We start from the raw sequence: 20901 nt of genomic DNA on the forward strand, positions 1-20901 counted from the left end.
ATGGAGCCTCTTTAAAAAAAATGGGGAACAGGTTGTAACACTCTAAGGCACATTGAATAATTACAGTGAATTAATTGTACAAATATAAGCAAAGTTCCAGACCCACAATTAACAGTGTAGAAACAGTAGTTGTGACTATTAATCTCATCTAGGCCTTTGAATATCAAATGTTTCCTAGCTTTCCCTTGTTCCTGAATTTAATCTTCTCAGCAACCCTGTAGTTGGTACATAATTGCTGTTTAAAATATCTTCTCTTATTTTAGTCAAACTAGTTAGGAAATTTAAAGGAAAGATTTAGATGTGAAAAAATGTATTTAATGTAGATATTATTCTGTTGGTCTTAGAAAAATATCAGACCTATGAATAGTTCCCTAATGATCAGTTTTCACAGTAACTCTGGCTATAGGCCATTGCTCTTAAACTTTGCTCTTAAACTTTATGCTCTTAAACATAAATGTTCTGAGGAAAATTAAAAGATCATAATCATAATGGTGCTAATGGGCAATGTAATAATAATAATAATAATGTAGCCTGTTTACATTTATAATATTTTACAGAGGAATAATTGAAAAATATTTCTTTTTTTTTTTTTTTAAAGATTTTATTTATTTATTTGAGAGAGAGAATGAGAGAGAGCACATGAGAGGGGGGAGGGTCAGAGGGAGAAGCAGACTCCCTGCAGAGCAGGGAGCCCGATGTGGGACTCGATCCAGGGACTCCAGGATCATGACCTGAGCCGAAGGCAGTCGCTTAACCAACTGAGCCACCCAGGCGTCCCTGAAAAATATTTCTTAAAAATCAATTTGCCTTAAAACACAATAATGTAGATCTCTTTAAAGACTGAGAAAAAAGTAAATAACATAATAATTACCTTTTTAAAAATAAAAATGAGATTTTGAAAAACCAATGTATTATTACTGTATAAAATATTCTTTGTCTTGTTAAAATTAAAATGAACTTGATATTTCATATTAAAAATGGTCTTGGAAATGATAAAGTGTATCACAAGATCTCTTCTCATTCATTTATTACAACTTATGGCTACTCAGAACCATGCTTATTTAATGTAAGGCAATATCATCATTCACTCTCAGGGTTTAATCTGTATTTTTCAAATTGAAATTGCAAGTTGAAAACAATATAATACAGCCAGAAACAAGTTACAAAGTAAAGAAGGGATAAGACAAACCTATTCCAAACTACTCCCCTTAAATTATTAGGATGTTTCAGGAAAAAGTTTTCTGGGACTGACAAATCCAGATGATTAGCTCTTAGTTATATTCTTTTTTGATGCTTATGTAGACCTTGCCAGGATATAAATCAGCAGTTTTCAGCTGGGGATGACTTTGACCTGCAGGGGACATTCTCATTTTACAACTAAGAGGAGGTGTGTTTGCTATTGGCATCTGGAGACTGGGGATGCTGCTAAACATCTACAATGCACAGGACAGTAAACCTCCACAACAATATGTCAACAGTGCTAAGGTTGGGGAACTGTGATCTAAATGATTCCAGGAAATAGAGTTACCTCTATTTACTTAGTTGGTTTGTATGGCTTTTAAATGTAGTTGGCTGGCATTACATAAACTTGTAATGGAAAGCAGAGAGAGTCTACAGAATGTTTTGCAATCAATGCATAAGGTTTAACCAGCCAACCCATTTGGTCTTTTGGGAGACATTATCATCTGATTATGTTGAGTGTGGGCTTTGGAGCCAGAGAGAGTTGGGTTCATGTCCTGATTCTGCCATTTATATTAGGTATAAGACTCCTGGCATGATTCTTCACCTCGAAACCTCAGTTTCTAGAGATATTTAATGTAGGTAGTAATCATACCTACCTCACAGGGTCATTTTGAGACTTACATTAAATAACGCTTATACATTATTTAGCACAAAGTAGTCACCCAATAAATATTAGCTATTAATAAGTAACTAGAGATCGAGTTAGAAATGCAAAAGCACATTTTCAAGCACCTGATGATAAGTAATGTAATATGCATGATAATACTTTACAGTCTTTCGAGGTATGCCATAAATAACAAGAAAGCAGCTGAAGGCTGCAAAATGGGAAGACGCCTGGAATCCCTGCTTGATAATTAAATTGAGACTAGTTAACAATAGATTACATCATTTTTATTGCTTTGCTGTAGAAGGCTGTTTCAGGTCTTCATGGACTACTAAACCAGTTATTTAATGATTTACAATGATTTAGTGAGTTGTATTCTAGTGCCAGCACCTTTTTTTTTTTTTTAAGATTTTATTTATTTATTTGACAGAGAGAGACACAGCAAGAGAGGGGACACAAGCAGGGGGAGTGGGAGAGGGAGAAGCAGGCTTCCTGCTGAGCAGGGAGCCCGATGTGGGCTCAATCCCAGGACCCTGGGACCATGACCTGAGCCGAAGGCAGAAGCTTAACAACTGAGCCACCCAGGTGCCGTGCCAGCACCTTTTAATTAATGCAGAAAATAACAGATTTCACTTTTGTACAATGTTATTTTATGGCCCTTTTTGGTTTAAGAGGGTTTTGTTGAAACTATGGCATATTTTTGGATCTGGGCTAAACAGAGAGGGTCCTGGGCTTTCTTGTTTACAAGGTCACAGACGTGTGCTTGTGATAGCTACAACAATAGAGCTTTCCTAGACTATAAAACTCTCGGTATCATACTTCAAAGTGTCTCTTATCTATGGGATGCACTTGTTTTCAGGAAAATACATCAAATGCATTCATGGCATATGCAATATTGACACCCCTGTCTGTTTGGTATGAGGCTATTGCTCGGGCAGAAGGAATCATTTTAGTGTTGATGTCCTGAAATGTGTGATTTGCTTGTGTGGGGATTAAGTTATATAAGAGACATCTGTGCCAGAAAGATGGTCAATGTTTGAGAAGATTGTTGAAAATAAAAGACAATGTGAGCTGTGAATCTGGTTGCAGTGTAAGTTGCCATTTATGCAGATTCCACCCACCAACATTTTTTCTTCATTTAGGATACAATAAGACTGTATGACCGGAAGCAAAATACTTTTATGCGTGTTAAATATACGTCTTCTGTTTTCTGTAATGAGGTAGTGATTAATTTTTTTATGCTATGAGCCAAGAAATATACTATTGAATAAAGCAGACTGGTGGTTCTGAAAATAAGACCCTAAACCAACCTATTATGTAAGTTACACTATTTATGTAAACTATCATTTACTGCTTTTGATTGAATTAAAGCTCTCCATATTTTAGGTTGTAGATCTATAACATTTTGAAAGCTTTTTAAGTCCTATTCCTTATCTATAACAAGAACCTAATTTTTTTTTCCTACCAATCTATAACCTCTACTACCTCAGAATTATAACTTAAAGCAAATAATTTATTCTCTTGGAGACTATTTCCTGATATATGACATGGGATAATCAGATGTTCTTGGCAGTAATTTTGGTGTAGGTTGAAGTGGGATTAATAATGGGAAAAGATTCTGTAAACTGAAAAAGTAATATGGTATTACTATTTCCCATCCTTTTTTTTTTTTTTTTCCTCCAAGACTCTTGTTAAGTAAATGAATATACCTCCTGGTGGGATAGCTAAGGAGAAATGGCCTCACCCATGAACTTGTGTAGGAAGTTGATGTTACCTTTTAAAATCTAAATTGATAGTAAAATGTGAAAATGCTTATGCCCAGCAATATCATGCATTTGTCCTATAGAAATACTTTCAAAAGTAAGTTAAGTACAATATTATTTATAACAGTAGGAAAATCTATAAACAATCTAAATATCTACTAATAGGAGATAATTAAATAACTTTTGGTATAATAATATAGTTGAATGCTATGCAGTTGTTAAAAAGAAATGGATGTTCTGAGTGTGAATCTTGGCTCTGATAGTCACTTGCTTTAGAATATTAACCAAACCATCTCATCTGTCAGAGCCTCAGATCTCTCATCTATAAAATATGCGTAAAATTGTTTATCTTACAGCTTTTTATGACAATTGATATTTCACGTGAAACAGTAAACATAGTGCCTAGCATGTGGTAATCTCTCTCTGTATTTTAATTATTGTTATTGTTGTCCCCATCAACAAAATGAACCAATATGCAAAGATATTTACAATATATAGAGAAGAATAAAATATATTGATATAGATTTCATACTAACACTATTTGGTTTTAAAAATATGATAAAAAAATTATATGTTTAGAAAATAATGGAAGAGCAGATACCAAGTTGTAGAATGTGATTAAACCTGGGTTTTGGGATGGCATTTTGCTGGGTTCTGGTTCCAGGCCTGCCAAAAATTATTTAATCTTTGTGAGTCTCAATTAAACTGAGTTATCTACAGGGCTCTCTCTAGTTCTGTGATGCTATTTTCCTTAATATTTTGAAAAGCCATGAAGAACACTGAAGATTTCTGCCTGCTACTTTGTCAGTCCCTGCTTCTCTTTTTGAGGACCTCTGTTGCCTGAGCCCACTGGATGAGGGAGTTTTATTATCCATCTTTCAATTTTCCAGGGTGGGGCGAGGGATGCTATCTTGGAACCTCAATCAGGTAGTTGACCAGAAAGCCCAGTGGAGGCAATTCACTATATTATTCATTAAGCAGAATTTATTGAACATCTGTTTTGTGCAAGGATTATACCAGGTGCTATATATAGTACCAATTTAACCTTTAAGGGATCCAAAGTCTGTTGGAAGATAAAACATGTATAAATAGCTATAATATTAGCTTAGTAATAAATACAAAGTATCAATAAAAATGTCACATGAATTCAGGGAATAGAGCAACTACTACAAGGTGAAGGATCTGGGACAATTTTATAAAAGGACTATTTTAAAATATTATCTCATTCAATCCTCATTAAAACTCTTTAGAGTGATATTATTGTCATTCCAATTAGGCTCAAAGAGGCTAAGTGACCAAGGGCACATAGCCAACAAATGGCAGTATTAGGATTCAAACCCAGGTCCACTTGATTCCAGCCCCTGCTCTTAAAAACTGCCATAAAGGCTATTGAAGCAAGAGTAGGTAAGGGATCAGAAGCAGCATTAACAAAACCAGTGGGTGAAGCAGTGTATACCTGGAGGGAACACAACTTTGCTTGACTAGTAGACTCCCAAGGAAGGGCAGATTCAAAAGAGATAAGAGCCACAGGGGACACTGGGGCAGAAATTTAGAAGGCAGATATCCCTCAGTCCCACACTTAAACTAATATCACAAATAATATATTTTCACAGTAAATGTAGAAATTTAGAAAACATAGATAAAGGCAAAGAAGAAATGAAAAGTTACACATATTCCCACCACTCAGAGAACATCCTATTAATGTCAGTGTGTATGTTTCCAGATCCCTTGCATGCATACACACTCAGTATTTTATATTTATATCATATTTATATTTTAAATTATATCAAAAATTTTTCCAGTCTCCTTTGCTGGTTTCTCCTTATCTCTGGGAACTTAACCATTGGAATTCCCTGGGACTCAGTCTCACAACTAGTTTACCTTCTATCTGCACTTTCTAGGTGATTTCATTTAGTTTTATGGTTTACAAAAAATAGTACCTGGATAGTGATGCTTCCCCCATTTATATCTCCTATGCTGACCTCTCTCAGAAATTTAGCCTCCTATATCCAGTTGCTTATAAATGTCTCTTGATTTTCTAAGAGGTATCTAAAAATTGACACATCAAAACTAATTTCTGTTAAGTCCACCCAAATCTACTCCTCCGCAGGTTTCTCCACCTCAGTCAATGTGGTACCATCTTTTATTTGCTCCTGCCGAAAAACTTAGTGTCTTCATTGAGCCTTATCTTTCCTTCACATCCCAAGTCAGATCTGACCGCATACTTTTCTGCCCAATCTTCCACTAATTCCAACTGATAGGGTCATGTCTCCTGATCCAAGCCCCTGTCATCTCTCCCACCAGGATTTTTGCAGTCATTTCCTAACTGCCCCCTCAGTTCTGCCTTTGTGCCTTAATTCTTGTTGAAATGCTGGTCATTGCATGTCTGCTTTCTATTGAAAACTCTTCTGGAAAATCACTCTCATGTGATATTAAAGCCCAGTCTGTTAAAGTCCAAAAAGAATCCACATGATCGTACTATCCCTTGACATCACTTCCTCTCTCCCCAGTTTTACCGCACGGGAGTCACACTAGCTTGACTTGCTGTTCCTTAACATATGAAGCAGAAGTCTGCCCCAGGGGCTTTGCATTTGATTTTGCCTTTACCTAGAATGTTCTTTCTGTAGATATTTGCACGACTCATTCTCTTACTTCTTTTAGGTCTTTACCCAGATTTTACTTTTAACATGTATACTTCTTTGGCTACATTATTAAAATTTTCCACATCTCTGACACTTTCTGTCTTCTATCCCTGCTCTATTCTTCTTTTTAACCCTTATTACTGTGTACATACAGTATTTTACCTCCTTATGTTGTTTATTGTCTGACAACCCCCTTTATTTTTTTTATTTTTATTTTTTTAAAGATTTTATTTATTTATTCATGAGAGACAGAGAGAGAGAGAGAGGGAAGCAGAGGGAGAAGCAGGCTCCCAAGGAGCAGGGAACCCGATGCGGGACTCGATCCCAGGACCCTGAGATCATGACCTGAGCTGAAGGCAGACGCTTAACCGTCTGAGCCACCCAGGCGCCCTGACGACCCCCTTTAGAGTATAAGCTTTAGAACGGCATGGATGTATGTCTGCTTTGCCCATAACTGAAACCTCAGGGCCTAGAACAATGCTTGGTACATAATAGTTACTTGATAAACATGTATTGGACAAATGAATGATGGTGCTAGAGCTAGTGTATACCTCACTGGTCTATTTGGAATTTATGTTCGATTAATTTCTGGTATTTTGGGAGCATATGGGATGATTTGTTTAACCTTATAATAAGCTAAGTTGTGGCACAATTCTGTCAAGTTTCCAAGTTATAATTTATTTCAGAATGTATTTTCCAGGTATGTGAGCTTCATAGCTAATCTTGATAAAATACAGCCATTTTGTGCATCCACAGCAGATCATGAAGCAGTCATTGCTTTATAATCTGGCAGGCCATAATCTAGTGGGGGAAGCCATGGCAATATAAATACCTTTGTACTAGACAATCATACACATTTCTACATTCTAAGCACTGAATCATTTCTTTTCCTGGAATTTTCTTCACCCTCTGTTTTTGTTTTTAACTAGTTTATTTATTTATTTTTTGATGTAGTGTTCCATGATTAATTGTTTGCATATAACACCCAGTGATCCATTCAGTACATGCCCTCTTTAATACCCATCACCAGGCTAACCCATTCCCCCACCTGCCTCCCGTCTAGAACCCTCAATTTGTTTCTCAGAAACCATAGTCTCTCATGATTCGTCTCCCCCACCGATTTCCCCCCTTTGTTTTTCCCTTCCTACTATCTTCTTCTTTTTTTTTCTTAAACATGTAATGTATTATTTGTTTCAGAGGTACAGGTCGGTGATTCATCAGTCTTATACAATTCACAGCGCTCAGCATAGCACATACCCTGCCCAATGTCTATCACCCAGCCACCCCATCCCTTCCAAACCCCCACCACTCCAGCAACCCTCAGTTTGGTTTCTGAGATTAAGAATTCCTCATATCAGTGAGATCATATGATACATGTCTTTCTCTGATTGACTTATTTTGCTTAGCATAATACCTTCTAGTTCCATCCACGTTGCTGCAATTGGCAAGATTTTGTTGTTGTTTCTTTTTGATGGCTGCGTAATATTCCATTGTGTGTGTGTGTGTGTGTGTGTATACACACACATATATACACCACGTCTTCTTTTTTTTTTTTTTTTAAGATTTTATTTATTTATTTGAGACAGAGAGAATGAGATACAGAGAGCATGAGAGGGAGGAGGGTCAGAGGGAGAAGCAGACTCCCTGCCGAGCAGGGAGCCCGATGCGGGACTCGATCCCAGGACTCCGGGATCATGACCTGAGCCGAAGGCAGTCGCTTAACCAACTGAGCCACCCAGGCACCCACACCACGTCTTCTTTATCCATTCATGTGTTGATGGACATCTAGGCTCTTTCCATAGTTTGGCTATTGTGAACATTGCTGCTATAAACATTGGGGTGCACATACCCCTTCAGTTCACTACATTCGTATCTTTGGGGTAAATACCCAGTAGTGCAATTACCGGGTCATAGGGTAGCTCTTTTTTCAACTTTTTGAGGAACCTCCATACTGTTTTCCAGAGTGGCTGCACCAGCTTGCATTCCCACCAACAGTGTAGGAGAGTTCCCCTTTCTCCACATCCCTGCCGACATCTGTTGTTTCCTGCTTATTAATTTTAGCCATTCTGACTGGTGTGAGGTGGTATCTCATTGAGGTTTTGATTTGGATTTCCCTGATGCCGAGCGATGTTGAGCACTTTTTCATGTGTCTGTTGGCCATTTGGATATCTTCGTTGGAAAAATGTCTGTTCATGTTTTCTGCCCATTTCTTGATTGGATTCTTTGTTCTTTGGGTGTTGAGTTTCATAAGTTCTTTATAGATTTTGGATACTAGCCCTTTATCTGATATGTCATTTGAAAATATCTTCTCCCATTCTGTCGGTTGTCTTTTGGTTTTGTTGACTGTTTCCTTTGCTTTGCAAAAGCTTTTTATCTTGATGAAGTCCCAATAGTTCATTTTGCCCTTGTTTCCCTTGCCTTTGGTGATGTTTCTAGGAAGAAGTTGTTGCGGCTGAGGTCAAAGAGGTTGCTGCCTGTGTTCTCCTTTAGGATTTTGATGGACTCCTGTCTCACATTTAGGTCTTTCAACCATTTGGAGTCTATTTTTGTCTGTGGTGTAAGGAAATAGTCCAGTTTCATTCTTCTGCATGTGGCTGTCCAATTTTCCCAACACCATTTGTTGAAGAGACTGTCTTTTTTCCATTGGACGTTCTTTCCTGCTTTGTCGAAGATGAGTTGACTGTAGAGTTGAGGGTCCCTTTCTGGGCTCTCTATTCTGTTCCATTGATCTATGTGTCTGTTTTCATGCCAGTACCGTCCTGTCTTGATTGCAGTTTTGTAATAGAGCTTGAAGTCTGGAATTGTGATGCCACCAGCTTTGCTTTTCTTTTCCAACATTCCTCTGGCTATTTGGAGTCTTTTCTGGTTCCATACAAATTTTAGGATTATTTGTTCCATTTCTTTTAAAAAAGTGGGTGGTATTTTGATAGGGATTGCATTAAGTATGTAATTGCTCTAGGTAGCATTGACGTCTTCACAATATTTGTTCTTCCAATCCATGAGCATGGAATGTTTTTCCATTTCTTTGTGTCTTCCTCAATTTCTTTCCTGAGTATTTCATAGTTTTCTGAGTACAGATTCTTTGCCTCTTTGGTTAGATTTATTCCTAGTATCTTATGGTTTTGGGTGCAGTTGTAAATGGGATCAACTTAATTTCTCTTTCTTCTGTCTTGTTGGTGTATAGGAATGCCACTGGTTTCTGTGCATTGCTTTTATATCCTGCCACTTTCCTGAATTCCTGTATGAGTTCTAGCAGTTTTGGGGTGGAGTCTTTTGGGTTTTCCACATAAAGTATCATATCATCTGCAAAGAGTGAGAGTTTGACTTCTTTGCCGATTTAGATGCCTTTTATTTCTTCTTGTCTGATTGCTGTGGCTAGGATTTCTAGTACTATGTTGAATAGCAGTGGTGATAGTGGAATTCCTGCGCTGTTCTTCACCTTAGGGGATCAGGGAGCTACCCTACGACCTTAGGACCTCAGTTTTTCCCCTTTGAGAATGATATTCGCTGTGGGTTTTTCATAGATGGCTTTTATGATGTTGAGGTATGTACCCTCTATCCCTATCCTCTGAAGAGTTTTGATCAAGAAAGGATGCTGTACTTGGTCAAATGCTTTTTCTGCATCTATTGAGAGGATCATATGGTTCTTGTTCTTTCTTTTATTAATGTATCACATTGATTGATTTGTGGATATTGAACCAACCTTGCAGCCCAGGAATAAATCCTACTTGGTCGTGGTGAATAATCCTTTTAATGTACTGTTGGATCCTATTGGCTAGTAATTTGGTGAGAATTTTTGCATCCATCTTCATCAGGGATATTGGTCTATAATTCTCCGTTTTGATGGGGTCTTTGGTTTTGGGATCAAAGTAATGCTAGCCTCGTAAAATAAGTTTGGGAATTTTGCTTCCATTTCTATTTTTTGGAACAGTTTCAGAAGAATAGGTATTAATTTTTCTTTAAATGTTTGGTAGAATTCCCATGGGAAGCTGTCTGGCCCTGGGCTCTTGTTTGTTGGGAGATTTTTGATTACTGCTTCAGTCTCCTTTCTGGTTATGGGTCTGTGCAGGTTTTCTATTTCTTTCTGGTTCAGTTTTGATAGTTGATGCATCTCTAGTAATGCATCCATTTCTTCCAGCCTATCTAATATGTTCTTATAATTGTTTGTATTTATTTGGTGTTGGTTGTGATCTCTCCTCTTTCATTTATGATTTTAATTATTTTGTTCATTTTTCTTTTTGATAATTCTGGCCAGTGGTTTATCAATTTTGTTATTTCTTTCAAAGAACCAGCTCCTAGTTTTGTTGATCTGTTCTACTGTTCTTTTTGTTTCTATTTCATTGATTTCTGGTCTGATCTTTATTATTTCTCTTCTCCTGCTGGATTTAGGCATTATTTGCTGTCCTTTCTCCAGCTCCTTTAGGTGTAGGGTTAGGTTGTGTATTTGAGACCTTTCTTGTTTCTTGAGAAAGGCTTGCATTGCTGTATAGTTTCCTCTTAGGACTGCCTTTGCTGCATCCCAAAGATTTTGAACAGTTGTGTTTTCATTTTCATTTGTTTCCATGAATTTTTTTAATTCTTCTTTAATTTCCTGTTTGGCCAATTCATTTTTTAGTAGGATGCTCTTTAGCCTCCTTGTATTTGAGTTTGAAAGAACTCAAATTGAGTTCTAGTGATTGAGTTCTAGTTTCAAAGCATTGTGGTCTGAAAATATGCAGGGAATGATCCCAATCTTTTGGTACCGGTTGAGACCTGATTTGTGACCTAGGATGTGATCTATTCTGGAGAATGTTCCATGGGCACCAGAGAAGAATGTGTATTCTGTTGCTTTGGGATGGAATGTTCTGAATATATCTGTGAAGTCCATCTGGTCCAGTGTGTCATTTAACGCCTTTCCTTCCTTGTTGATATTTTGCTTAGATGATCTGTCCATTACAGCGAGGGAAGTGTTAAAGTCCCCTACTATTACTGTATTGTTGTCAATGCGTTTCTTTGCTTTTGTTATTAATTGGCTTCTATAATTGGCTGCTCCCATGTTAGGGGCACAGATATTTACAACTGTTAGATCTTCTTGTTGGATAGACCCTTTAAGTAGGATATAGTGTCCTTCCTCATCTCTTATGATAGTCTTTGGTTTAAAATCTAATTTGTCTGGGGCGCCTGGGTGGCTCAGTTGGTTAAGTGACTGCCTTCGGCTCAGGTCATGATCCTGGAGTCCCTGGATCGAGTCCTGCATCGGGCTCCCTGCTCGGCAGGGAGTCTGCTTCTCCCTCTGACCCTACCCCCTCTCATGTGTTCTCTCTCAAATAAATAAATAAAATCTTTAAAAAAAAATCTAATTTGTCTGATATAAGGATTGCCACCCCAGCTTTCTTTTGGTGTCCATTAGTGTGGTAAATGCTTTCCACCCCCTCACTTTCAATCTGGGGGTGTCTTTGGGTCTAAAATGAGTCTCTTGCAGACAGCATATTGATGGGTCTTGTTTTTTTATCCAATCTGATAGCCTGTGTCTTTTGTTTGGGGCATTTAGCCCATTTACATTCAGGGTAACTATTGAAAGTTATGAATTTAGTGCCTGTAAGATAACTGTTACTGTATATTGTCTGTGTTCCTTTCTCTCTATGTTACTTTTAAGCTCTCTCTTTGCTTAGAGGACCCCTTTCAATATTTCTTGTAGGGTTGGTTTTGTGTTTGCAAATTCCTTTAGTTTTTGTTTGTCCTGGAAGCTTTTGATCTCTCCTTCTATTTTCATTGACAGCCTAGCTGGATATAGTATTCTTGGCTGCATATTGTTCTTGTTTAATACTCTGAATCTATGATGCCAGTCCTTTCTGGCCTGCCAGGTCTCTGTGGATAGGTCTGTTGCCAATCTAATGTTTCTACCATTGTAGGTTACAGACCTCTTGTCCCGAGCTTTCAGGGTTTTCTCTTTTTCTCTGAGATTTGTAAGTTCTACTATTAGATGTTGGGGTGTTGACCTATTTTTTTTTTTTATTTTGAGGGGTGTTCTCTGTGCCTCCTGGATTTTGATGTCTGTTTCCTTCCCCAAATTAGGGAAGTTCTCTGCTATAATTTGCTCCAATATACCTTCTGCCCCTCTCTCTCTTTCTTCTTCTTCTGGGATCCCAATTATTCTAATGTTGTTTCATCTTATGGTGTCACTTATCTCTCGAATTCTGCCCTTGTGATCCAGTAGTTGTTTATCTCTCTTTTTCTCAGCTTCTTTATTCTCCATCATTTGGTCTTCTATATCACTGATTCTCTCTTCTGCCACATTTACCCTAGCAGTTAGAGCCTCCATTTCCTTTTTTTTTTTTTTTTTCCAGAAGTTTAAAACAGTAGAACTGTATTCTCTCACAATTCTGGGCAATAGAATTCTGAGATTAAGGTGTTTATAAGGTTGGTTCCTTCTGAAGTTTCTTTTTTGTTTTCTTTTTTTTATTATGTTATGTTAATCACCATACATTGCATCATTAGTTTTTGATGTAGTGTTCCATGATTCATTGTTTGCATATAACACCCAATCCTCCATTGAATACATCCCCTTTTAATACCCATCACCAGGCTAACCCATCCCCCATCCCCCTCCCCTCTAGAACCCTCAGTTTGTTTCTCAGAGTCCATAGTCTCTCATGGTTCGTCTCCCCCTCCAAATTCCCCCCCTTCATTTTTCCCTTCCTGCTATCTTCCCCCCCCTTTTTTTTAAACATATATTATTTGTTTCAGAGGTACAGGTCTGTGATTCAACAGAGGGGGTATGTGCACCCTGATGTTTATAGCAGCAATGTCCACAATAGAGGCTCCATTCTTGATTGCACCTCATTAATAGCCTTTTTGATTTCGACTTGGTTAGATTTTAGTTCTTTTATTTCTCCTGAAAGGGTTTCTCTAGTATCTTCCATGCTTTTTTCAAGCCCAGCTAGTATCTTTATAATCGTCATTCTGAACTTTAGGTCTGACATCTTACTAATGTATGTATTGATTTTAAGGAAAGAAAAACTTATATATGTACCAAAATAACGGTAAATATGATGAAGGGATTGAATATGACTGTAAAGTTAAAATTATAAAAGATTTTATAAAAGGAATTGATAAGATGTTGGTTGAAAAAAGAAAGAAGAGAAATTAAAAAAAAATAAAAGGAGAGAATGTGATCCGGCAGGAGACTAGAACAAAGCCATACACTAGAAATTTTGGGTATATTTTGCTCTATTAGAAGAAACTGTATCCCAAAATTTTAAAGAGAGAACAACTTATATATATATACCAAAAATAAGGTTAACTACTATGAAGGGATAGAATATGACTCTAAAAATGAAAAATAAAAAAGATTTTTAAAAAAGGGATTGATAAGATGTTGGTTGAAAAAGGGACGAAGAAAAATTAAAAAAAAAAATAGAAAAAGAAAGAAAAATAAAAAATTAACTTTGAAAGATTAAAGAATCATGGGGAAAAGGCCATGAATTCTATATGCAGTATTCCCCTAGCGCTGGAGTTCTGCTGTTCTCATTGATCAGTAAACTTGGTCTTGGCTGGCGGTTCTTACTGATCTTCTGGGGGAGGGGCCTGTTGCCATGGTTCTCAAATGTCTTTGTCAGAGGTGGAATTGCCCCGCCCTTGCTGGTCCAGGCTAAGGAATTGGCTCAGGTTTGCTCTCGGGAGCTTTTGTTCCCTGCAAGCTTTCCGTACAGCTTTGGAGGATGAAAGTGAAAATGGCGGCCTTCCAATCTCTTCCCTGGAGGAGCCGAGAACTCGGGGCCCCACTCCTCAGTGAGCCCCCAGAGAAAAGCAGTCAGTCACTCCTGTCTCCCTGGTCTCCGGCTGCATTCTGTGCTCACCCGGCCTGTGACTGAGAGTTTCTGTCTCTGGCACCTGACCCCGTGTGGAGTCTCCAAACCCAGCAGATCCCTGCAGTGTGCTCCCGTGCTGCTTCTCCCTGGGGGAGGAAGGGGAGTCTCCCCGGATCTGCCACTTGTTGGGTCCCTCCTGGAGGAGCAGTGGCCTAACTGTGCTGCGGATCACGATTTATGGCAACCCCGAGCTGAGAGCCCGCTCCTCGGCTCCGTCTCTACAGCCAGCTTCCCCGCTCTGATACCTGGGAGCTCTGCCGCACTCAGGCACCCCTGGTCTTTCTGTGACCCTGAGGGTCCTGAGACCACACTGTCCCAGTGAGGGTTCCACCCCCCGCTTAGCCACTGGAGCAATGTCCCTCATCAGAGCGGACTTCTAAGAGTTCCGATTTTGTGCTCTGCTGCTCTATCACTTGCCAGAAGCGGCCTACGGAGGCCCCTCCCCCGCCATCTATCCTCCCAAATATCACCTTGGATTCACTTCTCCGCACGTCCTACCTTCCAGAAAGTGGTTGCTTTTTTCTTCAGAGAGTTGCTGCTATTCTTTTCTTCCATCTCCCATTGAGTTTGTAGGTGTTCAGAATGGTTTGATCCCTATCCAGCTGAATTCCTGGGACCAGACGAAATTTAGGTCTCCTACTACTCTGCATCTTGCTCCTCCTCTCCACCCTCTTGTTTTTAAGGAAATTCCTGTAAGGCTCTATATCCCTGGGATGTTCAAACTATGTTTGGGTGGCCCTTCTCATTTTTTTATGGCCTTGTGAAATACCTTTCTTGAAGGAAGGAGCAGTAAGGCAGCAAGAGATAATGAAAAGAGTACGTGATGGAGTCACTAAGCATAGACATAAGGGATTGGCTAGTTTTATTTATTTGTTTGTTTATTTGTTTATTTAAGTATAGTTGGCACACAATGTTACATTAGTTTCAGGTGTATGGTACAGTGATTCGACACCTTTATGTTATGCTATGAGTGACTGACCAATTTTTAACTTATCAAAACCCATTACATCATTTGTAAAACAGAGATAAAATAATATTTACATCTCAAGGTTGTTATAAGGATTATTGCCACACACATGCCACACCCAGACACATCCACACACAGATACTCAGTGCACATAGAAAATAATATCTTTGGGAGAACAGGATGCATTTTATTATTTGCAACATGAAAGCCCTGTGCATGTCTGTAAATATAAATTGCCCAGGACATTCTCTTCTGGTTCCTCTTACATCACATGTTCTTATGTTCTCTCTTTACTTTATGACTTGCCTTTGTTTCTTTAGCTGGCTTTTCCACAATCTGACCTCTCTGTGGGGCTTAATACTCAGCTCTACCTTTTCTTTATTTATACTTGCTCTCCAGTTGATTATATTCATTGCCAAGATTTTATGCACTGGTGACCTTCAGTTTATATCTCTAACCCAAAACACTCCTCTTGGTCCAGCCTTATATATCCATCCTCCTGTTTGGCACCTCCACCTAGGTGCTTTGAAAGTATCTCACTTTGGGATGCCTGGGTGGCTCAGTTGATTAAGGGTCTCTCTTAGGCTCAGGTCATGATCCCAGGGTCCGGGGATCGAGTTCCACATAAGTCTCCTTGCTCAGCGGGGAGTCTGCTTCTCCCTCTGTCACTCCCCCTGCTTGTACTCTCTGTCTGTCAAATAAATAAATAAAATCTTAAAAAATATTATCTCACATTTAACATGTTCATGAGAAAATTAAGTTTTTCTCTGCCTCCATCTGTTTCTGTACCAGTCTGTCCCATATCTTTTAATGGTAAAATACACTAGTTTTTAGACTCAAAACCTAGGAGTAGACCCTAACTTCTCTCTATCTTATAACCCACATCCAGTCCATCACAAGTCCCGTTGATTCTACTTGCAAAATATATCTGATTGTGTCCACTTCCTTCTATATCTGCTGTCCCCAATAATAGCCAAGCCACTGTAATTCCTTACTTAGATTATTTATGTTTCCTAATCAGATTTCTTCTGTCCATTATCCAGAACAGTGAGCACCTAGAACAATCTTTTGTAAGATTGAATTGTGCCAGTTGTTTGTTTATATCTCCTCAGTGATTTTCTGTTGCATTTAACATCCAAATTCCTTTTAAGAACCTACATGGTCTGGCCCTTTATTTTTGCAACCTCATTTTGTACCATGACTGCTCCCATTATTTATGCTCTAGCCATCCTTTTCACATGACTGCCTTCTTTATTTTATTGTTCTTTGCATTTACCAGGCTCTAGCTAAAGTCACCTTTTAGAGTACTGATCTGTGAGCCCTATAGAAAGCATGTATCACTTGTTCTCTCTTCAATACTTAATTTCCAGAACAGAGTCATAGCATAAGCATGCCATAAATATTTGTTAAATGAGTTAATGAACAAGTGCCTGGTGTATGATGGGTGTTCTAGTGAAAGATAATGATGGCAATTATCAATGTACATCATTGCGCTTCTTTGTTACATTAGTCTTTCCCACTCAATAGTAAGTAGATATTTCTTGAATGAGTTAAAAGATTAATTTAGCTTATAACTGGAAAACAATATTTCAGTGTTTTATGTGTGTGTGTGTGTATTGACTATGTCTCAATATACAGGGCTTGTCTAAAATAATTCTAACAAATAAAATTCATGGGATATTTTTGTTTTACCATGTTGATAGGCCACTTGTAGTCTTGCTTATCACTTTGATGCTCTTTTGATGCTCTTATGTAATAAAAATGAGTCCTGTTTTCTTATTGAGTTTGCTCACTAACATTCTGCATTTAATAAGATATTGTGATTTCTTTTACCATATATATGTGTGTGTATATATATATATATATACACACACACACACACACACACACACACACTTTTTTTGGTCTGCAGTAGAATTCACATGAGAATAAGCATTGGTCTCTAGGTCTTTGGTCTAAGCAAGTGAAGGGAAAGCTTGAAAATATTCAGATAATTTCCCAAATGAAAAAATTAATATCAGCCTTTGTTCCCTGCCCCTGTCTACAATGCCAACTTCCATACCAAAACTGATTTTTTGCCCTAAATATTGCTAAACACTTAGAACATCTTAGAACATCTAGTTATTTGATAAGCTTTTTTATTTTGATGTTTGGCACTATGCAAGGCAGTCTTTCTCTGTTGTCACAGGAAAATAGTAGAAGGCAGTGATAGAAATGGTGGGGGGTGGGGAGTGATTAGAACTGTGATTCAGGTCATCTTCAGTTGGTGTGTGGACTAGAATTTTTATAGATCTGGTGGGTTTTGAAAACCATTAGTATTCTTGAAGAGGCATCATACTTGTATAAATTCCTGAAGAAGCATCACCTGCCTTTGAAAGGTGTTGCTTAGGGAGTTAGTCACTTGAAAATAATTTGAGATCCTTGGCTGGCAGAGAGGATAACATACTAAATAAGTCTCTTATACATTTCTTTTAATAACCCAAAGCACTAATTTGTCAGTTCCCTTTTACAAACTGCTAGAATTTGCTATAGGCAATTTGGGACAAATTTCCTTCTTCCTGGGGGTTTAAACTGAAATAGATGACTACATTAAAAGCTGTACTAAGTTTCTACTTGGAAGGGTAGTTCTAAACATGCATCCTTCCAGCCCTTGGAGTCTTTGTAATATGGATTTTTTTTTCCTGGATCAGAGATAGAGGACTGATTACTGTGAATTTTATTACAAGACTCTGTAATTACTCTGAAGACTCTGGAGGACTGACTGGGTTGCCAGAGAATTTTCTGTCCTCACCACCTAGCTACAGAATGCCCTTGTAAATGTAATAACAGAAAAGGTCATGTCTTGACTATATATAGTCCTATTCAATATACAAAACATTTGCATAGTTGATATCTTATGTTGATTCCCATAAGGGTACCCTAGTACATCTGATGGGACTTTTCAGGTGAGGAGATTCTGGTACTGAGAGGTTGAAAAATGTATTAATAATTCTTAATAGCAGAACTGGAATTTGAACTAAATATTAATTTTGCCAAAAACCGGTGCCCATTTCACTTTGTTTTTCTACCTAGTTAGGGAACATTTTACTCTGCAATACCCCAACCCTATTCCTTCTTTCCTATAGTTCATTTAGCTTGGGAATACCTACCTGGCCTCATATGTCTTTGTTCTATATTATATGGAAACTAGACATAATACTTATTGGGAAGATTGTTCAGCTTGCCTTACATTGCATTTAAAGAGGGGTTATGTAACCTTTATTAAAAAGTCACTTTATTTTTGTGATTGCATAGTTGATAATGCTGAAAATGCTGAAAATTCAGAAAGAAAATGTATTTCTAAAACACAAAATACTATCACCCAGAGATAACTAATGCTTGTTATTTTGGGTTGCATACCCAAAAGTTTTCTGTTTGTGGCATAGTTTTGTTTTTAGGATGCTTTCTCTCATCTCCACATAAAAATATTATTTGGCCTACCACACATAAGATTTGCTTTTGTGTACTCAGATGAACAAATGAAACAAATATTAATGTAAGTAAAGTAGGATCAAGAAACTCTATTGGATTGTTTCATCAAATTACAAAAGAGACAAAGGAGAGTCTTAAGGATTTTTAGATTGTTTTTTCAAATGATTATATTCCTAATCTACATCATCAAAGTCTACTAGTAGAGGTCATTAGAGCTTCCCAAACTGGTTGTACTTACATTGTTAAATACCCATGCTATTTTTTTTCCAGGTTTTGAAGATCATGATCACATGGATGCAACTAATTAAATGGTACGTGGGGACATGGTGGTCCTTTAGAAAGCACATCTAAATTACTGGCTAATTCCTTGGTTTGCCACTCAACATAGGACGTTGTTTGATTCTATCTATCAGAACTCTCCTAAATTTTCCCCACCATGCTATCTTTATTAGCTTGAACTCCTTTCCTAAAATGGTCCTTCTGTTGATCCTGTCAGTTCTGCTTTTGAAAGAAGATGTCCGTGGGAGTGCACAATCCAGTGAGAGGAGAGTGGTGGCTCACATGCCGGGTGACATCATTATTGGAGCTCTCTTTTCTGTCCACCACCAGCCCACGGTGGACAAAGTTCATGAGAGGAAGTGTGGGGCGGTTCGTGAACAGTATGGCATTCAGAGAGTGGAGGCCATGCTGCATACTCTGGAAAGGATCAACTCAGACCCCACACTCTTGCCCAACATCACACTGGGCTGCGAGATAAGGGATTCCTGCTGGCATTCGGCTGTGGCCCTAGAGCAGAGCATTGAGTTCATAAGGGACTCTCTCATTTCTTCAGAAGAAGAAGAAGGTTTGGTGCGCTGCATGGATGGGTCTTCCTCTTCCTTCCGCTCCAAAAAGCCCATCGTAGGGGTCATTGGGCCTGGCTCTAGTTCTGTGGCCATTCAGGTCCAGAACTTGCTCCAGCTTTTCAACATACCTCAGATTGCTTACTCGGCAACAAGCATGGATCTGAGTGACAAGACTCTGTTCAAGTACTTCATGAGGGTTGTGCCTTCAGATGCTCAGCAGGCACGGGCCATGGTGGACATAGTGAAGAGGTACAACTGGACCTATGTGTCAGCTGTGCACACAGAAGGTAAGCATCCTTTACATTGGTTGACATATGTCTTATTATGCACTCAGCAGATTCCCAGTTACAATTCCAAGTTTTGGAAGATTAAATATTCCTGATTATTTGGGATCTTTTGAGTTGCCTGGTTATACCAGTAATATAAGAAGGGCTCAAGTGGCAGATGTCTAGAGAGGCTTAGATTTAGGCTAATATGAATATTTATGTGGCCATCATTTGGTGAAATGAACATTTTTTTGTGTGTTATGCATTATATTATCTGTAATTCTGCTATGATGATGCTAGAGATTTTTAAGTTTTCTGAAATTCATTGAACACCTCATAATTTTCACATTTAAAGTTGCTCCACCTGCCTATTGTTTTTGATAAAGAGAGGTACACATCAATGCAGGTAGGGACGGAAGGCAGTCAGTTCTGGCCCAGGTCTACTGTGATAGAAAATCACCAAACAGTTTAGTCTCACAACTATTTTTTTTTTCAAAAGAGAGTATAGTTAAATGTGGAAGAGAGATATATATGAATTAATACTACCCTTGTCTAGAACATACTCAGAGAATGTAAGTTTTAGCAATTCAAAATTAGTTTTGCTTTGAAATTTATTGTTTCTTTATGTTCAAAGCAAAACAAGGAAGCAAAATGTGACTGAGGTTTTATAACAATAACAATATTAGTCCTTTTTATTGGTTATGTGCTTTGAAAGTATTTTCATATGCATGACTTATTAGTTCATGACCAAGGCTGTTTAGGATAGGTTTGGTTTGACTACAGAGGTTAAGCGACTCAAATGTGAGACTCACTAATTATACAACACTCTTTCTAGCACAACATACTGCATATACTAAAGCCAGAAGGTACAAAATACTTTTTATAGTTCATGGAAGCATTGTGAGGATTAGTTAAGATTAAAGAATCTTGCAATAACATTATCAATATGGTCCAAACAATCCAATCCTGTAAAACGTGATGTTGAGTTATTGAGCAATTTATGAAATGACCAGAGTGAGCCTACTCTGGAGGTTAGTAACCAATCACCAGTCAGATATAACAAACTATTCATTATGAAGTGGCGTAATATAGATTTCACTGTGTGCCTACTCATTAACAATGTTCAGAGCTGCACAAACATAAAATGGGCTTCCATACTGGATTTTGATTTTTATACCTCTGAAAATTCTTACGTATAAGTTTATAGTTTACTTATCAAGATGTTGGTATATGGAAATTTTGAGCAATGGA

The 20901-nt window shown here is 38.0% G+C and overlaps 1 protein-coding gene across 1 annotated transcript in view; it reads left to right on the top strand.

Moving 5' to 3' along the window:
• GRM5 (glutamate metabotropic receptor 5) overlaps positions 1–20901 on the top strand; it is a 600744-nt gene that overhangs the window by 3919 nt on the left and 575924 nt on the right. The window contains exon 2 of the mRNA XM_035009412.1: positions 18810–19671. Coding sequence (XP_034865303.1) covers positions 19011–19671 — 661 coding nt within the window. The 5' untranslated portion in view covers positions 18810–19010. The remainder of the gene's footprint in view (positions 1–18809; positions 19672–20901) is intronic.

The sequence above is a fragment of the Mirounga leonina genome, unplaced genomic scaffold (genome assembly GCF_011800145.1).
Source record: "Mirounga leonina isolate KUSES-001 unplaced genomic scaffold, KU_Mleo_1.0 Mir_153, whole genome shotgun sequence".
NCBI classification, from domain to species: Eukaryota; Metazoa; Chordata; class Mammalia; order Carnivora; family Phocidae; genus Mirounga; species Mirounga leonina.